The following is a 21,470-nucleotide window of genomic DNA, read 5'->3' on the forward strand; positions in this document are numbered from 1 at the left end:
AACAATCAGCTAGTCCTTGCAGGAGGGGTTTTTGGTTGCCTGACAACCAGATAGTTGCCTCAATTCTCCTCTCTGCCTGACATGAGTTCAGGGCAATAAATGGCTACTTTCCCCTGCACAAACACGGCAAGTGTACAATAATGACTTCAGCTGCTTGAGAAGAGGCCATATCCCAAGAGGTACTCCAGAGAGCTGATTTTCTTAGAATTGCAGAGCAAAGGGCTCCTGATAACTGTGCTGACTACTACTAGTGTTTGCCTTTCTCCAACTTCTGTGTGACTGCCATCTAGTGGCATGCAGGGTGGTGGCGGGGGGGGGGGGGGGGTGGAGAGTGCTCCAACAGGATTCAATCAATAAGCTGGTGCATCGTTTATGAATAATTTAAAAACAATATTAAAACCGACTAAAAGTTGGTCAGACTTTTATTGTAACCACATGCTGGCAATTCTAAACAGTCATTGATAAAATACTTCTCACTTTGGTACACCACTGCCCCCACTCCAGCTCCTAAGTGATTCCCTCATCTCCCCTTGGAGAGCCACATTTAAGCCTGAATTTTCAGATAATACTTCAGATTTATATCCCTTCCCTCCATCAAAATGTTCCTGTCTTGTGCTCTAACCCCCTAAGGCTCTACTTTTTATTTTCCTTGGTGGAATTTATTTATAGGGAAATATTTATAGTGGTTACCAGCTGTGTCTACCAGGGGCACCTATATTATAACAGGAATCACCTGAAGAATCAATGCTTTAGTCCAATGGTTGTTCTCTTTTAAGGCAGTGAAACTCTGTTTTCAAACAAAATATGGTATGGAACCCCATTTCCTAACTCTTCTTTAAGTCTCACCTTCAGTGTCATTTCCGCTGGAAGGTCTTCCTTACTTCTCCATGATGAGGACAAGTCCCTATGACTTAGTCACAGCACCTTGGACTCGCCCTTTCATACTACCCATCACACGTGTAATAACTTGTCTAGTGTCTGTATTCCCTAGTAGACTGTAATCTCCATGTGGGCAGATACTGCATCTATCTTGTTCACCATTGGAACCCCAGAAACAAGTGTTGTGCTTGGCCCACTGTATGTGGTCCATAAATAGCTGATGAATGAATGAAAGCCTTTCTGTTATTATAGCCTATGAGTAAACGGACATTGGAAATAACCATGTCACATGTTATACTGTGGGTTTTTATTGAAATTATGGTCAAAAACAACCCCAAGATCTTTTTTTTTTTTTTTTTTTTTTAGAAAAGAAGTGTGGTTAACCAGTTTTCCCACCTTGTAGTCATGTAATTAAAACTAAATGCAACAGCCACAATTCCCAATTTCTAGTGTGTAGATTTTTCCTCCTCTCTTTGGCACTACAGTCAGGTTCTTCTTCTTACTAAGTTTTGACTGAAGCCCTGTAGGGACAGCCTCCTCTCCTGTTTTATACCAGGACCCCCAAAAAGGCTTCTCCTGGTTGGCCATTTCAGGTTGGCACTTCCTTCAAAGACAGGCTTAGGTTCCACTTTCTGTTTGAAGTTAACCCAGCCTGAGACTGTTTTCCTTTTTCTTTTAACTACTAGAGTTCAAGAACAAAGGGTTCCCCTAGTTTTTAAAAATTATTTTTCTTTTATTATTTTTTTTTAGAGACAGGGTCTTGTTCTGTCCTTCAGGCTGCAGTGCAGTGGGAATGATCACTGCAGCCTTGAACTCCTGGACTCAAGTGATCTTCCTGCCTCAGCCTCCAAGTAGCTGGAATTACAAGCATGTGCCATCACACACAGCTAATTTATTTTTAACTTTTTTAGAGATGGGGTTTTTCTATGTTGCCCAGGCTGGTCTCTAAGTGATCTTCCTGCCTTGGCCTCCCAAATTGCTGGGATTACGAGCATAAGCTACTACACCTGGTCTAATTTTTTAAAAGGCATTTACTGTGCATTTATACGTCAGTCACTCTCATGAACACTTTATTAACTCATTTAAGCCTGAAAAGAACCCCATGGCATAGAGATTATTCTTATCCTTATTTTACAGATAGGGAAACAAAGATTAAGAGATGTACGAAACAAGAAATAGGAATTGTTTGCGTGTATTAACTCTGTCTTCTCCTGGTTCCCTGATTGGGGTGAACTCCTCAATAGTTTTGACCCCAAAGTTATTTTGTTATTAATTTTGGTGATAAGTTGAACAGAGGTGAACAGCTTTATTGAAGGACTGAAAAGGGCCAATGCCCTTCTGCAGCGTTTCCTTCCCCTCCCCCACTTACCTCTTGATGAAGTGGGCTCCCTATGCGGATGCATTCCAGAGCTTCAGAATTCCTTTCTGAGCTGCTCCCTCCTATGGCAACGCCCATGTGAATGCCAGAGGACAATGGCACAGTTTTCAGGAACACATGTAGACCATTAGCCCCTTCCTCCTCACCAGGGCCTCTGGCTGCCATGCAAGCTGCTACATCTCACAATAAACCCAAACCCGGGCATTTTAGAGAAGTAGCAGGTTCAGAAGTGAAAGAGAGAGAAAGCTGGAAGAGCAGGAATAATATTAGCACTCTTTGTAAGGGGAGAAGGCCCGGATTACGGATGCTTAGGAAGGACAGGTATGGCCTATTTACTTGGTGCTGCCTACTTCTACCATCAACCAAAATCTCACCCCTCTCATCCCCAAAATTCCCTTCTATTGTTTCCACTGCCAGAAGGTTTTCACTCACTTTAGCCCTCTGCCTTTATTTTTGTAATTGGGGAATGCATTTTGAGGGTAATAAAGAATAATAAAGTATTTAAAAGTGAAAAGGTATCTGAGGGTTAAGCAATTATCATTTACTTCACTTAAGTTGCTTCCTTCCTAATGCCAGACAGCTGCCCTGGAGGGAGTTAGGTTTTGATTGTTGTGTGAGGTGGTTAATGGGGGAGCCTGAGGTTCTTTGTGGAACAAGGCAGGTGGGATAGCTGGAGTTGAAGAGAGGAATGAGGGCACTGAGAACCCAGAGAGTGTATGATGACATGGAGAGAAGAAGCTGTCAAGTACAAACTTTGTATTCTTTGAGGTTTTGCCTAGGGCCTGTGCCTTGCCTCCCTCCCATCCATCCCATCCAGAAAAGTGAGAGGAAACTCCCTGCTCACTCCTCTCCTCACCACCTGCCCCTGCCCCCAGGATGGAGCTTAAGCGGGTACTAATTAGTACTATATATAACTTGGCTATATTCAGGGTTCAAGAGGCTTGTGTGGACTGGCCTGAGAATCTGAGGATCAAATAGAATGATGTTTCAGTAAGAAAATGCATGCTGAATTCTAAACTTTTGGCCAATATGTTATTCTTAGATTGGGGACTGCTTAGACTGGGAGGCAATTTAGAATTCCTTCTGTCTACATCAACTTGAAGTCAGGCATTGGGTCTGTTGTACGGGCCATTTTGTGAAGGCTCCATACACACCATGTTGGAGCGTAAGTATTCATACACACACAGAGAAAGATATAAAGATATATAAGTATTGTTTTATATATATTTATGAAACAGGGTCTTGCTCTGTCACCCACGTTGGAGTACAGTGGCATGATCGGCATGATCATAGATAACTGCAGCCTTGAACTCCTGCGTTCAAGTGATCCTTCTGCTTCAGTTTCCTGAGTAGCTGGGACTATAGGCATGTGCACCATGCTTGGCTATTTTTTAAATTTTTAGTAGAGATGGATGCCCCACTATGTTGCCCTTACAGGCATAAGCTATCATGCCTGGTCTGTGATGTATATTATAGCTATTATAAATATTATATTCTATTATAGATAGCATATGTAGAAATATAGATATTACTTATCCACAATATTGAAGTCTTAGCAAAAATTCTTCACAGCTTGGTATTACTGTGAAGCCTATGCCACACATGCAAGGACATTTTGCTTTAAGCATTTAGAAAAATCAATGTGTAAATCCAATATTTATCATTTATTTTGAAAGACATCTTACGGCAAATCAGTTTGTAAAGCAAACAAGAACTTTTCTTCATTTGTACTTGTCAACGCAAGTTTTATTAGTTTTCTTTAGAGTAGGGTACAGAGAAAATGTCCTGAAAATCTGCCTAGCCTCTGCGTATTTATGTATTCCCTGAACTGCTTGCTCTCCCAAATGGAGAAAGAATCTCACCAGATGGACTCTTCACTTGGCAAATATTTACTGAATGTCTGGACGTGCTGGACATTGGGTCCCTTACTTCTCAGCGCCTTCCAATCTAATCATGGAGACCATGACTGAGCAAACATTTCATGTTTTTACATATAATGGCATGTAAAAGGTGAATGCCTTCAATGTTCTCAGGTCTAAAATAGGGTCAATAATGATACTTCCCACACAGGGCTATGGTGAGGATTAAATGAAAAAACATGAATGTCAATTGATTACTATAGTGGCTGGCACAGGAATACTTTAGTGATTATTTCCTGGAAGCACGGGGTAGGGAAGAACTAACTAACCTGCCTGAAGGAGGTGGACAAGTTTTCAACTTTTCAGAGCTGAGCAATGTGAGGTTTTTTTTTTTGTTTTTTTTTTTTTTTTGAGATGGAGTCTCGCTCTGTCGCCCAGGCTTGGCCGGATCTCAGCTCACTGCAAGCTCCGCCTCCCGGGTTTAGACCATTCTCCTGCCTCAGCCTCCCGAGTAGCTGGGACTACAGGCGCCCGCTACCTTGCCCGGCTAGTTTTTTGTATTTTTTAGTAGAGACGGGGTTTCACCGTGTTAGCCAGGATGGTTTCGATCTCCTGACCTCATGATCCGCCCGTCTCGGCCTCCCAAAGTGCTGGGATTACAAGCTTGAGCCACGGCGCCTGGCCGCAATGTGAGCTTTTAACAATTAGTAGGTGTTTGTTAAGTAGAGACATCAGGGAATAAACATTCCAGGCAAAGGGAGCTGTGTATGAAGGCTCAGAAGTCTTGAGAATGTGGTAAATTCCAGGATCCTGAGTTGCCTGCCATGGTTGGAAGATAGGGTACATAAGGAGAAAGGGAACATGGTGGCAAACCAGGAGGTGAGCAGGCAAGGTTCCACAGGGGCAATGATGTTTGAAGGATGAGTAGAAAAGTTTACCAGTCACAGAAGAAGAAAGAACACTGTACTGGTGGAAAGAGCATATTCAAAGGCACAAAGTTGTACATGCATATGAAATATTTGGGGGACAGTGTTCTGTAGGTGGAGCTTTGCATTCAAGAAGCTACCTCTCCCATGTGGAGCTTTCAAAAGTGTCTGGGCATGTTTGCTAGGCTGGTGGGGTGGGCCCCTTGATGTCAAATTATGTGAGGGTTTCAGAGGGGAATGGAAGCAGTACATGTGCCCGCAAAAGGAGAGGAATTTGGAAGACAGTAGTCTGTCTGTCTTGGAGGCTTGTACTCAGCACAGACTCCGCATACTGGCAAAAGGGATAAAAGTAGAATCTGAATGACTTGTTTCCATAAAAAACTGTGAGACTCTGAGACACAGGAAGACCCTGCTTTGGTGCACATAATACACACTCAAGAACTATTTGTTAACTGGTTTCACATAAGCTGATAGAGTGTAACATCACAGGTTGGGAGGAAAGAGGGTACTCTCTCTACTTGTGCACAGGATCTGGTACCATTTGAGAATGCTGAGGATTCCAGAGCATCACCACTGTGGTGGCATCTCTAGACCAGCAGCAAGAGCCCCTACCAGGACTAGCGCAGTTGGCAGCAGTGTTGATATGTGTGGTGGTACAGGCGGTCAATCGACATTTTTTCTTTTTCTAGCAGAGCCCATCATGGAAGTAGGTGTTGGGGAGGAAAAACTTTTCCTCTACTCTCTTAGGTTCAGTAACTAGGAGACTGTGGATTAAACTAACAAAAGACAGATTAACAGAAGGGAAAGCACACAATTTTTATTAATATTTACATGCACAGAAATTCATCAAAAGGAAGTGATACTCAAGTGGTTACACTTAGGGCCTTTTAACAAAGGAAAGGTTTGGGATTCAAGGGAGGATAAAATGTGGGAAAGTGACTAGAACATATACAGGGGAACTAATGGAGGGTAAGGGCTAGTTTAGTAAAGTCTTTGTCTTAGTCTGTGTTGCTATAAAGGAATACCTGAGGTTGGGTAATTTGTAAACAAAAGAGGTTGATTTGGCTCATGATTATGCAGGCTATACAAAAAAAAACATGGCACCAGCAACTGTTTCTGGTGAGGGCTTCCAGTGGCTTCCACTCATGGTGGAAGAAGGGAAGCTTGTGTGTGCAGATTACATGGTGAGACAGGAAGCAAGAGACAGAGGAGGAGAGGCCAGGCTTTTTAACTACCAGTTCTCCAAGGAACCAAGAGTAAGAACTCACTCATTACCACAAGGACAGCACCAAGCCATTTATGCGTGATCTGTCCCATCACCCAAACACCTCCCATTAGGTCCCACTTCCAACACAGGGGATCAAATTTCAACATGAGACTTGGTGAGGCTAAACAAACCATATCCAAACCATAGCAGTCTGTTTCTGCAAACTCATCTTGTTGCTGACTTCCAATCTTCAATGATTAGAGTCACTCTTCTCTCCCTGGTATGAATGGGGGTATATTAGTCCATTCTCACACTGCTGTAAAGATATACATGAAACTAGGTAATTTATACTAAAAAAAATAGGTTTAATTGACTTATGATTCCACAGGCTCTACAGAAAGCACGATGGCTTCTGGGGAGGTCTCAGGAAACTTACAATCACGGTAGAAGGCAAAAGAGAGGCAGGCATCTCTTCCATGACCAGACCAGGAGGAAAAGACAGAGGAGGGGTAGGGGCTACACACTTTTAAACAGCCAGGTATCATGAGAAGTCACTCACTATCACAAGAACAGCAAGGAGGAAATCTGTCCCCATGATCCAATTATCTCCCACCAGGCCCCTCCTCCAACATTGGGGATTACAATTCAACATGAGATTTGGGTGGGGACACAAACCCAAACCATATTAGGGCAGCATCTTTCTCAAAGGGAAATTCATCCCCTGCTTTTAGGCAGATAAGGGGAAGGCAGATAACTGTGTCTATATCTGTTGGTTCTCAATTGCCTGCAGGTCAAAATAATCCTTCTGCCAAAGTGTCATATTTGGGGGTGTCATATTCTGATCTTCTTCAAGGGTCAAAGCAACAAAGGAATGAAAGGGTGGGTAACATGTTGTAACAGGCAGAACTTCTCAGTGCTTCCTGGGAATCACAGTGGCGGCAGGTGAGGAGACTATAGGGAAGAAAAACCTGTAAACATTTTCTACATTTAGGAGACGAAATTGACAGGACTGGGTGGAATGCGGATGTGGCTAAGCGGAGAAAGAGGGCCAAGCTGTCTGGTTTGAGTTATTTGCAGTTCCCTCAATGGAGGTGGAGCAATATTGGGATCTAAAGCCCAACATTTCAGAAGAAAGTATGCTAGGTGTAAAGGGGTACTACGCACAGCTCAGCATGAGTGTTGGCAACGAGGCCAAAATTCCATCCAGGGTGTGGGTCAAGAACTGTTGTGAGTTCCAGGGGTGCAGCATGGAGGCATGGCTTCTTATGCATCTCACACGACAGGCTAATCTCCTTTTCCTCATTATTTTCAATCTTTTCTATAGGACCCTGCCTCCCCAGTATTCAGATATGGCCAAATAGCTCCCACATTTAAGACAAAATGGCTTTCCTTTGACCTCATATCCTTCTCCAGCTCCTTCCTTCACCGTATCTCTCCATACTCTGCAGTAGAACTTTTCCAAAGAGTTGTCTTTAGCTGCTGTCTCCAATTCCTCATCTCTCCACACACTTCTTACAGTCCACTCCCATCTGGTTTCTGTTCCAATCACTACACCAACACTTTTCTTCTGTGTTGCTAACACCAATATATACTTTTCTGTATCTATATTATTTGACTTCTCAGCAGGACCTGACACGTTTGACTACTCTCTTGAAGCACTCTCATATTTTGGCTTCTGTGATAGCACAAATTTAGCTAGTGTTGGGAGCTTGAGGGGATTTGGTTTGGATCAACATATGTGACAAAACTCTTACTCTGATCCCTATACAAATGCTTGTAAAAAAAATAATGTGAGCAGCAGACCAAAATTGAGGCCGCACTGAAACCTAAGTCAATGGCCTTCTGTACCCAATCTCTTAAGTATCTTGACCTAAAGGGAGATCAGAAATCAACAGCCAATTTCAGTGCCATGACATCCGTGAATATCCATGGTCATAAATGAATACTCACTATGCGCCAGACACTATTTTAATCACTTTATATGCAATGACTAAATTAAAGCTCACTGCAAGATTACAGGCAAAGGGAAATACTACCACTATTATACCATTTTATAGTTGGGGAGACTGACAAATACAGCTGGTAAGTACAGAGCTGGGCTTAAAAATCTAAATAGTCTGACTGCAAAGTTCACACTCTTAACCACTGTGCTATAGTATAAGAATGTCAAGGTGATTGTGAAACTACCGCACCCACCCATGACCTATTACCCTGTCCAAGGTCAGTATTGACCAGAGAGTCAATTACTTATGCAACAAGACTACAGATGATTTTTCAAAATTAACTTGTTTATTAATTTAAAAATCCAGAAATACAGTGACTAGATAAATAAGTACCATAATTAGGTACATGTCCTGTGAGAACAGTGAAAGGGTAATACTGTTATGTTACTCTTGTTTACATGAGTTAACTAGAAAATGGCTACAACTGCTAAATGATGCTTATGGTCTTTGTTTTTCCACGTGTTTATGATACAAATAAATACACAAGAAGAACCACATCCATTCTTCTCTACTAACTACTGGCAGCTTGGCCTCTTTTCCCTATGTCCTATTCTCTACACAACACCAAACACTGGAGGGTTTCTACTTTGACTTAACACAGCTCCCCAGCTCCTGCTTCCCACAGCACTTTGCAAGGTGTGTCCCAGCACCTGGAGGCAGAAGTATATCTAGGGAAACTCTCTGCATGTTCTCTTAAGGCTAAGCTGTCAGAGAACACCTGGGTGGGAAGGCTTTGGGATGAATCATCCAGAAGGAGAAACACCTCTTTGCCTCAGGATCTAGTTACTAGTCTCCACATTATGGAAACACTGCCACCTCTGGGATGTAGGGAGCAGCTGCATAACACCCTCCCCCCTTTACCACACACACACACACACACACACACACACACACAAATGCTTTGTGACCTTTCAACAGGGATGTCCTGCTTCTCTCTTCCGAGGAGAACGTGTGTGATGAACTGGTGAGAGTCTTGTCCCCAGAAGCCCTGGCCATAAGGCGCTTGTGTTTCTTTTATAAAAATTGACTCCTTTATGCCAGGTTGTCATAAAGACTGAACATTTTACATGTTCCCCTATTGGTGTCAAATCCTCTTAGGAAAAATTCTCTCACCTATAGTCATGGAATGAGACATATGGGGTTTCCGGGTCCTTAAAACATTTCTACAGTTCATTCCTGCCCCTCAGAGGGAACAAATCTAGAAGGCATGCCTGAGATCCTTGCTGTGAAGAATTAAGTCTTCCCACAAAGATGATTTCTAAAGCCAGACCACAGAATGGATAATTTATGCTCTGGTATTGGGCTGCAAGTAGATATTTTAGGAGAAGCCTTCTCTAGAATTCTCAGCTAAAATACCTGCTTGATGAATAAGGCAAGGATAGTAGGAAGGTTTAGGATAAAAATATCAGAATATCCAGCTCCCTAAATGATCAATAATTTTCTTAACTGAAGAGCCAACATGCAGATACTCATGAGGAACAAGCCACTTTGCAAAGTAAAAATCAACTCCTGTAATTGGAGAAGAAGGAAAACTTCCCTTTTAAAGAGCTTCTAGAATTTAGTAATTTAATATAATTTTTCTGGCCAGACAACTATGGTCTCAAAAATATTAGTGAGTACTGATCTATTACTTGGTAAATTTTACTGATGTGAAAGCAACAAGATGGCCTTTTTGACTTCTATCAGCTTCTTTCTTCAACAATTATTTTGTCTTACATGGATTCAGTTTCTGATCATTTTACTCAATTTAACTTCTTTCTGGAAGCCCCATAGGTACAGGGGGAAAAGAAAAGTGGTATCATTAGGGAAAAATTATTTACCATTTCTAAGTGAGTGAATGAGGCCATGAAATAGTGTTCTTATTCTTCACCCTGCCTCTATAGTTGGTGACTTAAACAGCCACAAAGACCTAAGGGCAGAGCCTTTTGTTCACAATTATTTACTCTCCTGGGCACCAAAACCTCCAAGCTACTTGGGATCCAGTCAAGGGAAAAGTAACACAGAGTCTCGGCCAGCTTTGCCAAATAAAGCTTTAGTTTAATGTGAGTATGGACGTGTGTGTGTGTGTGTGTGTGTGAGAGAGAGAGAGAGAGAGAGAAGAAGGGAGGGAGGGAGGGAGGAGGGAGGATGAGGAGCTAATTTTTTTTAAAAGAACACATGACATTCTAAAATTCAAAGGTATAATTTCATACAAATAATTGTTCTATACTGCAGAACTCCTACTAAGCAATTCCCTTCTCTTTCTTTCGCTTGAATAACTTTCTAGATAAAAACCCTGGGGTCTTGTTTGTCTTTAACCTGTAAAGAAATGTGATTCTCCAAGAAACTAGAGCAGTGTTGTGGTGTTCTATCCCTCCTCCTCCCACACATAATTTAAGACTCTTCTAGTCTCTTTGGAGGAGATGTTCAAGGGCTGACACACCACTCCACAAAAAGGCGCAAATTATGCTGTGCATGGCGTGAATAATTGACTGCATTTGAGTTTGGAGTTTTAGGGCACTGTTGACTTAAGCAAAATAAGCCTGCAGTCCAGCTGCAGCTTGAGTTTTCTTGCTTTACCCTATCCAATACTGTCTTTCTTGCCTAACAGTGGCCCTTTTCAGATCTCTCCAGGTACAAAACCTTGACCAAATCTTCAAGCTCTGTTCTGCACACACGACTTGAACACATCTGGCTGATCTGAGCTTCTCCTTCAGTGAAGATCTTCCACTGGCCTAAAAGGCAAATAAACACAAAGTGGCCGGGAGTGTGTAAGAGGAGAGCAGAGCAAATTAGGAATAGAACCAATATACCCCATGCTTACCCACTTACTCATGGACCTACCAGGGGATTTGGAATACAAATGTCAGCTGGTTTCCAAAAATGCCCCCAAAACCCTTTTCTAGTGGCAGATATGGAAAATGGGAAATGAAGTTTTCATTTCAACCCATAGCATTTGTAAGAATCCCAAGAATAATACAGAACTGCCCCTCCTCAAGAGCAAAACCTAAGTGTTATTCTTGGAATTTTTACAGTATATTTAGCATTTGCAAAATGCTTCAATATCTGCTTGTTAGCTATTTAGGCAGCTTACTTGGCACCAGGTCAAAAAGGCACTTTGGAAAACAGCACCTACTGTATTACTGGGGCTTTGCTCACCCTTAGGGTTCCCAAATATTGGTTTGGGTTACTTGATTACTATTTGATTATGTATCACTCTTTTCTCTATTCCTGCTATCTTTTGTTAAAAACTTCTTGACGTTGCTTTCTCCTATGTCCACATGCTGTCCTTATACCCCCTTAGCACCCTAAGTCACTTCCCATGGCTCCTCATCCATTCTTACATACCCCGTGGAATCCCTTTCCACTCAGAGTAAACTTGGCTGTAGCCCTTCCATCCCCTGTTGTCTCTGCCCACCTGGATACTGTCTTTTGTCTTCTTTTTATTCCTGTGCTCATGATACTGCAACTGGAGAACTCCTAGTCCAAGTTAAGCCAACTCCTCTTAAGCCCAAACCTGTCTTGAACCTCTTTTCTTTCCCTTAGCCACATGAGAACATGACCCACCTTCCCTATGGGCTTGAATTATCTGCTCCTTTCTCCCTTGGATTTATCCCTTTTCCCCATTCTCTGTGACTCAATGGGAAGACAGAAGGAAAAACAAAAAACGAGAAGAGGATTTGGGCAAGGAACCAGCTGTTACTGAATCTCTATAATGTGCTGCGCTCTGCTATGCACATTATATAAAGGAGTTGGGTTTGTTCTTCTTTGCTCCTAGGTGACTCTGTAGGATCATACCAACTTCCTTCAGCTACACACAGTTTGAGGCACATACCTTCTACTCCATTATATACCCCAAATCCTGCCATGGGCACAGAGTACATCTAAATCATTTTTTAAGTCCCCTGGAACCTAGCATAATGCCTTGTTCACAGTATGAACTAAAACAAGTAACTTCAAAAGTCCTGTCATTGATCCTAGGATCCTAGACTCTGCCTCCTTTCTTACTCACATGTAAGGACTCCCAACTTTTCCATTTGAATTATCATACTATCCTGTTATTTTCTATTAGTCCTGCCAAAGACAAGCAACTGACTGCCTTGGCTCTCTTTCCAGCTGCCTATTGGATAACTCTGCTCAGATGGCTCTTAAGCATATTAATCTAAACATGTTCCAAGTGAAACTCTTTTTCACCAATACCTGCTTATTCTTCACAGTTTCACTGTTGGTGAATGGTATTACTATTCACCCAGTCAAGTTATGAATATCAGACCCATTCCAAACTCATTTCTCTCCTTGATGCTGATCTTGTTGATTTAACCTCAGAAATGTTTCTCACAGTGACCTCTCCTCCCCTGTCTCACTGATTTAATATAGTATAATTACTTCCTAATTCAGACTATCCCACTTCTCTTACTAAGGGTCCACCTTTCACTCCACACAGTGAGGACCTCTTTCCAAAAGAAAGAAAGAAAGACAGAAAGAAAGACAGAAAGCAAGCAAGCAAGCAAGCAAGCAGACCTGAATGCACCATTCACTTGCTTAAAAACCTCCACTGGCATTCTCTGGCCTGGAGATCAATTCCAATGTCCTAGCATGATAAATTGGGCACTTCATAATCTGGTTTCATCAAAGTATGTGCTTAATGTAATAGATGCATCTGATAGCCGAAAGACATCTTTCCAAAGCACCGTATTGATATCTCTATGCTATTTGTAAGTTTGCAGCAACGACAGATGCTACTTGCCTTATGTCTAAACATTTTACTGGCTTTTTTCAGGCCCTATGACTGCTTTCTACCTCCAAATCTTCTAATCTTTTAGTGCACCTTCTGTGGCCTTTGTGATCATTCCTCTCCCCTACCCACATTTCTTGTTTGCTCCTGTCTGAGTCTTCTCTTAGGCTGCACCCTTTTCTTGGACTGACTTCCTGACCCATTGCCCAGTCATACCCTTCTCTTTCAAAACACACCTCCTCCCCGAAGCCTTCCCCAACTAAGCCCACCTGGCTCTCATCTCATTGTTCTTTGCAAATTCCCCTGAGCACTTTGATATTTTAACTCCTCAGAACTATACTAATTCATACTGAAGGCAGTTTCATGTTCTGTCTCATCCATTATAATTCCCTATGGATAGAAACTGTGTGCCTTTTAGCCCATTAGAAGTGCTCACCACCCGCCCCAATGCCTAGCAGTATCTTAGTCCCTAGGCTCCATCTAGTGTGGAAAGTGGGAGAGCTGCAAGTATTTTTGAGTGCCTGAATGCTTTTAAGGAAACATGACCACCCAGGGGCAGTTCCCAACGAGTAAAAGAGCTTTCACACAACACAGGAATTGATATGCCTTCAATTTCTCTTTGCCTCTCAAACCCACCACCAGAGGACACACCCTTCCAGATGTGAAGTCTCCACAAATATACCAGACCTGGAATCTTATGAGCTTTCTCCAACCCTCTTGAGACTCTGTGTTTAGCAGTTTCATTAAAGACATTCAGGAACCCTTGACCTGAGGTATCCTACACTCAGACTACATCTGGGTTTGTATTCACCATGTCCAAGCTTTTTAGATTACATTCAGACACCCCATTCACTGCTAAGTCAGCCAGAAGAGAGATGGAACATCCTGTAGTGTTGATACTGAGCAGTGCTAATGTTCACTGAGTTTGCAGAGGGACTTTAGCTGTGGCTATGCTAAATTGAAAACTGGATGTGCTTTCCAGGGAGCAGTCAAGAAAAGCACTACTTACTCAGGGTTGTTCTGGTCACCAGCTTGAAGTGAGGAAGCTCCTCAAACATCCTCTTGGAGATCTTCTCAATATGGAAGTGCTGGAGAATGCCTAGGGCCAAGCAAAAAGTGGAGCAAGTGGTCAGGCACTCAATCTGGAACCATCAACTCCCTTTTTTCTGCTCAGGCTCAGCATATCATTTCATTACTAGGGCTTAAGAGTATCGAGCTGGGCTGTGTAATGTGCTTAACCAGGAAATTGGATGGCTCAAGGGTTATAATTGACTCCATTTGTTTCCTTGGCTTACTGGCTTCCCCTCGGCTTCTCCAGTGGATGGAGATAGTGCTGCTGACCATGGGACTCTCTCCTAGGGAAAGCCACATGGAATCTAGCATAAGTGCTTATTGGAGCTTCTTCAGCTAAAGGCAGTATTAGAAATTCTGCCCTTGCCCCCAACCTGGGTAGACTGTGTCCATGCCAAACCACTGGGCTGCCTTCCTGGCTAAGCACTGAGAGCCTGCAGTGGGATTGCAGGCAGGTTGGTTTTGTAAATGGAGAAGCCACCCTCGTCATTGAACCCACTGAAAAGCATATTTTCCTTTGGGAAATATTCAGATCCTTCAGCCTTCCTTATTCATAAATGGGGAGAGTTAAAATAGAGTGCCCTCCACAGTCTCAACCTTGCCTGAATAACTTTTATCACAGTAACAGGTAGACAACTGGCAACTGCCCTTATAGTTAAGGAGCAACATGTTACCAGCCCATTTAAACGGGTAAAGTAGATTAAGCCTCTTTTTTTTGTGTCCACCAAGCATAGACCTTGATAACCTAGCACTGTGAACAGGGGGCTATTCAGATGCTACATTAGCAAGTTGAAATTCATCTGCACACCTCTGAGAGGTGAAAGATGTGGGATGATGAATAGTGGGCCCACTGCTGGGGAATCGCAATAAACCAGTGCCTAGTCCTAGGTGTCCTGTTATGGATGAGCTAGGGAGTTAAAGATGGCAAATCAACACTCCTAGGCATAGACCAAAAATAAGCATGAATGAGAAACATATACCTGTTCAAGCATCTTTTTTTTTTAAGGGTTAGGGAGAAATGCATTCTTTAGATAAAGACTGTTGTCTAAAGGGAGAGAAAAAAGCCTCATAAACACTGAGCAGTCTTTTTCAAAGCTTGGTCCAAGTGCCACGTGCATTAGAATCATCTGCCTATTTGTTAAACATGCGAATGTTTGGACTCTACCCAAGGTCTACTGAATTCCTATCTCTGGGATGGAGCCAGGTATCCGCATTTAAAACCAGCTCCCTGTGTAATGCTGAAGCACACAGAAGTTTGAGTACTCTTGAGCCTTATGTGAGAGCCAGTAGCAAAAAGATGTGTATATTTTCCAGCTGAAATCTCACTTATCCACTTGGAGTACGAGGAACCTTGACTACACTAAATCAGCACTAGTCTTGAGCCTGCAAAAAGTTAGAAGAGCTGTACGATCACAATGAACAGAATGTGGCTTGCTGTGGTAGTCACTGCGAATAATCAGAAAAGGAACTGAACATTGTGACTGGGGTTTCTCCAGTAAGACTATAACCCTCTTGAGGGCAGGGAGGATGTTTTAAATTTGTTTTACCCCATAATACACATCACAATATTAGGGACTTAGCTTTGCCCTGAATGAATGGGTTTCCATGGTTGTTGAACTTTACTCTGGAAAGAATGACAGACTACAGTTTGATAGTTTGTAATCCTGGCTACACATTACAATCACCTGAGACGCATTACGAACAAACACTGATGCCCATGCCCCACTCCAGATCAACTAATCATAATTTCTGGGGGTAGGGCCCAGATATTTGGTTTTAAAGGAAACCAAAACTCTCCCTGATGATTCTGATGGGCAGCCAGGGTTGAGAATCACTTCTCCAGCTTTTGGTGGTGTGAAAAAGACAGCTTTGGAAACCCAAGGGTCAATACGTGATCTTTAGCATAGGCCATCGTTAAATTTGAAAGGCCATAATGACAATAGCGTTAGATGTGTCAGTTTCCAAGCAATCAAAAAAACTTCTAATCCAAACGAAGGAACAGGTTGAAGCAAAATTAAAGTGAGTCCTCTCATCCTTTTCTGTGCCCCCTTACAAAGATGAGAAATTAATGTTGTCTTGCTCACCCTTTCGAATAGTCCAAACGTGGACCTCTACCTGAGGTGGTCTCTCAGTCTCCAGTGCTATTTTTCTGGTTGTCTCCCCATCCTCCATGAACACAGACTCATACACAGGCATTGTTTCTTCCCCACAGAAGTAGCCTTTGTTGTCAAAGCTTTGGCCTGGAAGTTCTTCTGGAATCAGGAAGCAAGTAGAATTTTGTCATGGTTTTCTAAAGCTAGAAGTGAACTTCTACATTTATGTATCTCATTGTTCATAACATCTCAGACTTATCAAAAGTGGACAATTAACAAGAACATTCTTGGAGAGACAGAAATTCCACCGATACTTGATTAGCCCAGCTTAGGCTGCCACTGCAACAAGCCACAGATTAAGCCACAAATCACAAAGGAGCACGTAACCTTTGATTGAAGTCCATGTGTTGACAGAATTCAAAATTCTTTGGAACACTGGCCCCCTGCTATTGTCACCGAGACGTGGACTTTCATGAGGAAAAATGTAGCCAGGTACAAATCTCCTAGGCACTTACGGGAACATAGGATTTGCCATACAGGGTCAGGATCATGCTCTGTCCAGCTCAGTGTTGCCAGGTGAGGCCCAGGGAATGGGCTGAAAAAGGGCTTTGGTTAACATCCCTGACATCATTTTGGTATACTTAGAAAACATTCATGACACTCATTTATGTGCATATACTTGCCCAAAGGATCTATCCAAATTGGCTTGACATTTCTGAATGCTCTTTGATTTGTTTGTAAGGGGAACAATAATACCGGATCAGCACCAGTGCCAAAATCTAGATGTCAGATTAGTCATATGTATGCTATGCCAAATGAATGGTCGGGAGACACAAAAAATTGGTCAGGTCCCTCAACTATGGATCATTTAATGTGTAAACTAAACTGTTGAATTTCAGCTTGCAGGCATAGAGGCACCAACCCCCTAATACTCTCCATTTCACTCCACCCTCCTCTTTCCTCAGCCCCCTGTTTTAAAAAGTTTCTTCTTGTTGGTTATCACTGAGTTGTTTCCTTGCTGGCCTTGTAATCAGTACTCTCTTGAGCTGCGTACTTAAAGCATACACTCAAATCAGAACAACAGATGCCATCTGTAAGAATATCTGAATTGTTGAGGATGAAACCACTGAGTGTTGAATGCTTTGGGTCTGTGACTCTAATTAGGGAGACTCACTGTTAGCCAATCAGACACATTTGGACTAGAAGTTGTAATCAAATTGCTATTGTATGTCTCTTGGTAACCTGATTAGCTTTCCCACCCCCACCACCATTTGGCATTGTAAGGACAAAACCATAGTCTTCTCTTGACGATTCCAGATTGGAAAACTCAATTTGTGGATTATTGTGGAATCAAGCTTTTTGTTTTCCTCCTTTTGTCCTTTTTAGCTATTTATTTACTTGGTGGGCCAGTCTTTTTGGTGATATGTTAGGTAATTAAGGGCTATGTGCTAGCACTTTTTACATGGGTTGGAGAGAGGGAGGAGGTCACTGAGTGTACAGAGACTTCTATGTATTCAATTACTGCCTTTAGAATGACAGCCAAATTCATTTCTCAAACTTTGCTCACCAGTTTAATATTGGCTACAGCTATAGCTGACATGAAATCCATGATGGCACTGGCAGTACCTGTAATATACTAAAAGTTCTCCCAGTAGCCTGAAGAGTCATCTTGCACCACTACCTCCTTCCCTCCAAGAGCTTAATTTACTTGACTGAAGGGATCTACAAACAACAAAACTCATTATTGACTTAACCCTGGCTGGTACTTGAAAATGCTAAGAAAAGCAAAGTTTGTCTTTAGAACTACCTACTCAGCAATATCCGCCATTTTTCACACTCTGCACTTCAAGGTGCTTTCTGATCACTACATGTCCACCTACTCTCATTTTCTTTTGGGGAAGACGATGTGCTTGAAGTCATTTCTGGCCATTTCCACAGCCCAAGAGAATGTTCCCATCCTGAGCCTTCCAGAATTCCTTGCGGAAGGGGTAATGAAGGAGAGGTATTATCCCAGCTGGGAAAATTTTTAAGTCTTAATAGGGACTTTTAATGCCATAACCTAAAAGGAGTATGTAATTATGGAAATTCCAGTTATTGGGATGGTATTGTGGTTGTATGTATGGTAAATGCTCATGATAGCAATAACTTAAGTGTACCCTTAGAATGACCCTGTATGGCAGACGCATCTGAATGTGTGTTCCCAGCTTGGGAATCCGGGCGTGGCCAACTGGGAGATTATTTCCTTGTCTATGAGGACCATCTGAACCCCAGGCTCATCCCTGGGGCTGCACAGGGAATTGGGGCCTTGAGTTTTGGGTTAGATGAAGGTTGCCAGGTGGAGGTCGTTAAGGGGAGAGTGTTCAGTGAAAATGCTATATAAACTGCATGCTGTTTGCAAGAGGTTGCAGTTTTCCTGCCCAACCCACTGCCACTGGACTGTTTCTATATGTAAGGTGGTTCTCCTGTCCAGCCCACCTCCACTGGACTCTCTCCCCTGTACGTAAGCCCCTAATAAAACCCCATGTCTTGTTTGCTGGCTCTGGATCTTTTCTTTGGCCTCTTAAACCTGGTGCCTTCCCTACTGAGGTTAATAGGGGTTTGGCACGTCAGTGTGAGAAGTGAGTTGGGGAACCTTCAGCAAGTGGACATCTTACCCAAGCCCGTGGGTGGCCACTGATATGCAAGGCAAGGTCAGCCTCTACCAGAGCAAAGGGAAGAGAGAGAGAGGAAACTCACATCTTTAATATTGGTCCTAGTTTTTATCGTAGGAGCCTGCAATCACTTGTTACAATGAAGCTTTTGGCTGGATTATCAGAGAATTTTATTTATCTCTTTTCCCTTTTCAACATAACTGAATTTACCGTTCATTCTTCCTTCCATCTACTTCTCTCCTCACTGCCTTGTTCCTTTTCTTCTGTGTCATGTGTCATTTTTTTAAAAGGCCAGTAATGTCATGATTATCCCACTTCTCACCCCTTCACGTCATTCAGGACTCTACTCAAATATCTTTAGAGAAGCCTTCCCTGACCATTCCTTTAAAAGTGCTTCCTGCCCCATTCACTCTCTCTTGCTCCTGTTTGGCTTCTCTTCACAGCACTCATCACAATCTAAAATTACCTTACTGATTTGGGTTCACTGTCTTTCTTTTCCGCTAGAATGTAAAGACCATGCTGGCAAGTAGCCTTTGTCTTGTTCACATCTCTGTCCTCAGTGCGTGTAACCGTGTCTTGCACACAGTAGGTACTTAAAACATATTTCCAGATTGAATGCATGAGCAAGTGCATGCCTTCTGATGCTCTGCAGTTGCAGAGTACCTGGAGCAGGTGCCCTTGGCTATGTGGATATTGACTCTCAGGTAATGTGACTAAGGAGCGATTCAACATGCAGACACCCATGTCTGGCTCACTGAGAGGCAGATACATAGAATGAGACAGAAATTCTCTTCTTCCATGTTGCTCAATCAATCGTCTATCTCCACATACTTGAGCAGAGTAGGAAAGTGGGAAAAATAGCTCTTCCAGAAAAATTGGTTTAATCATTCAGACTTCAATACATTGCCAACTGGGATACTGGTGGGCAGTTTTTTACATGATAAATTTTATTACGTTTTCTAAATACAAAAGTAACACATATTTACTATTGAAAATTTGGAAACTACAAATAAATAAAAAAGAAAATAAGGGTTACCCATAATTCAGTCACCTAAAAATGGTCACTGTTAACATTTTGCTGTATGCTCCTCCAGTCTTTGTGTTTCTCTTTTTTGTCTTAGCATATATAAACACTTTCTTTCTTTCCTTCTTTCTTTCTTTCCTTCCTTCTTTCCTTCTTTCGAGACAGGGTCTGGCTGTTGCCCAGGCTGTAGTGCAATGGCACGATCTTGGCTCACTGCAACCTCCATCTCCCGGGCTCAACCCATCCTCCCAAGTAGGAGTAGTTGGGACTATGGGCACATGCCACCACACCTGGCTAATTTTTGTATTTTTGGTAGAGACGTGGTTTTGCCATGTTGTCCAGGCTGGTCTTGAACTCCTGGGCTCAAGTAATCTGTCTGCCTTGGACTCCCAAAGTGCTGGGGTTACAAGTGTGGGCCACTGCACCTGGTCAATGCTTTCTTTTTTAACACAAAAAGTGGGATCATAATATACATACTGTTTTTTAGCTTGCTATTTTTACTTAACAAATACATTGCAAACATCTTTGTCTGCCATTCAATCTTAGTCTATAATGAGTTTTAATGGCTATATTAATATTCCACAGTACAGATACACCATAATTTGTTTAATCATTCCCATATTCGTGAACTTTCAGATTGTTTCCAATTTTTCAGTATTGTAAACAGCACTGTAGCAAAAATTCTTATTTGTATATCTTTGTGTATGTCTCTGATTACTTAGGATTCCTAGAAGTGGAATTTTTTAGCCTTTTTTTTTTTTTTTTTTTTTGAGATAGGGTCTCACTCTGTTGCCCAGGCCAGAGAGTAGTGGTGTGATCGTGGCTCGCTGCAGCCATGATCTCCCAGGCAATGATCCTCTCACCTCAGCCCTCAGCCTCCCAAGTAGCTGGGAGTACAGGCATGTGCCACCATACCTGGCTAATTTTCTTTTATTTTTGTAGAGATAGCAGTCTCACCATGTTATCCAGGCTGGTCTCAAACTCCTGGGCTCAAGAGATCTTCCTGCCTTGGTCACCCAAAATGCTGGTATTACAGGTGTGAGTCACTGCACCCGGCCACCAAATGTTTTAATAAACATTACCAACCTGAGAGGACAATTGTTTTAAAAGCAATGACTTATTTGTCCTGTCCTCACAACTTTTTGATTATTTTACTTTTTAATTGAATCACCAGCATCAATAAAATTTCAAGCACACAATGAAATAAGACTTGGTCCGAAGGCCCGAGATTAAAATTGGAATATTATACAATAAGAAGCTTTATGTTATCATGGGTAATTTACGTAAATATTAGTTTTTGTCTGAAATTATCTTGTTGCATTACTTTTTAAACTATTAAGTGTTAGACTCCTGACAGAAGAGAAAATTGTGTTCATGAAACTACCACTATGTGATACTAAAAGGTTTGAGGATCCAGTGAGACCACAGACTTGGAAGTCATAATAGGTGATCATTGCTGGGTGTCCCAGATGTCCATATCATCCTTAGAATGTGCTCTCTGTTGGCCGGATGCAGTGGCTCACACTTGTAATCCCAGCACTTTGGGAGGCTGAGGCGAGTGGGTCACTTGAGCTCAGGAGTTTGAATAGCTGGGTGTGGTAGTGCATACCTGTAGTCCCAGCTACTCGGAAGGCTGAGGCGGGAGAATCACTTGAACCAGGAGGC

General features: G+C 42.3%; 1 protein-coding gene across 4 annotated transcripts in view; it reads right to left on the reverse strand.

The window, feature by feature from the left end:
* Positions 1-8,516: 8,516 nt before the first annotated feature.
* The window catches only part of CHRDL1 (chordin like 1), a 122,246-nt gene continuing 109,292 nt past the window's right edge, over positions 8,517-21,470 (reverse strand). For all 4 annotated transcript variants that reach the window (XM_025373279.1, XM_025373278.1, XM_025373276.1 and 1 more), the window contains 3 exons: positions 16,122-16,289; positions 13,976-14,065; positions 8,517-10,966 (listed from right to left, as the gene is read on the reverse strand). In XM_025373279.1, coding sequence (XP_025229064.1) covers positions 10,836-10,966; positions 13,976-14,065; positions 16,122-16,289 — 389 coding nt within the window. In that variant the 3' untranslated portion in view covers positions 8,517-10,835. The remainder of the gene's footprint in view (positions 10,967-13,975; positions 14,066-16,121; positions 16,290-21,470) is intronic.

This window comes from Theropithecus gelada, chromosome X (genome assembly GCF_003255815.1).
Source record: "Theropithecus gelada isolate Dixy chromosome X, Tgel_1.0, whole genome shotgun sequence".
NCBI classification, from domain to species: domain Eukaryota; kingdom Metazoa; phylum Chordata; class Mammalia; order Primates; family Cercopithecidae; genus Theropithecus; species Theropithecus gelada.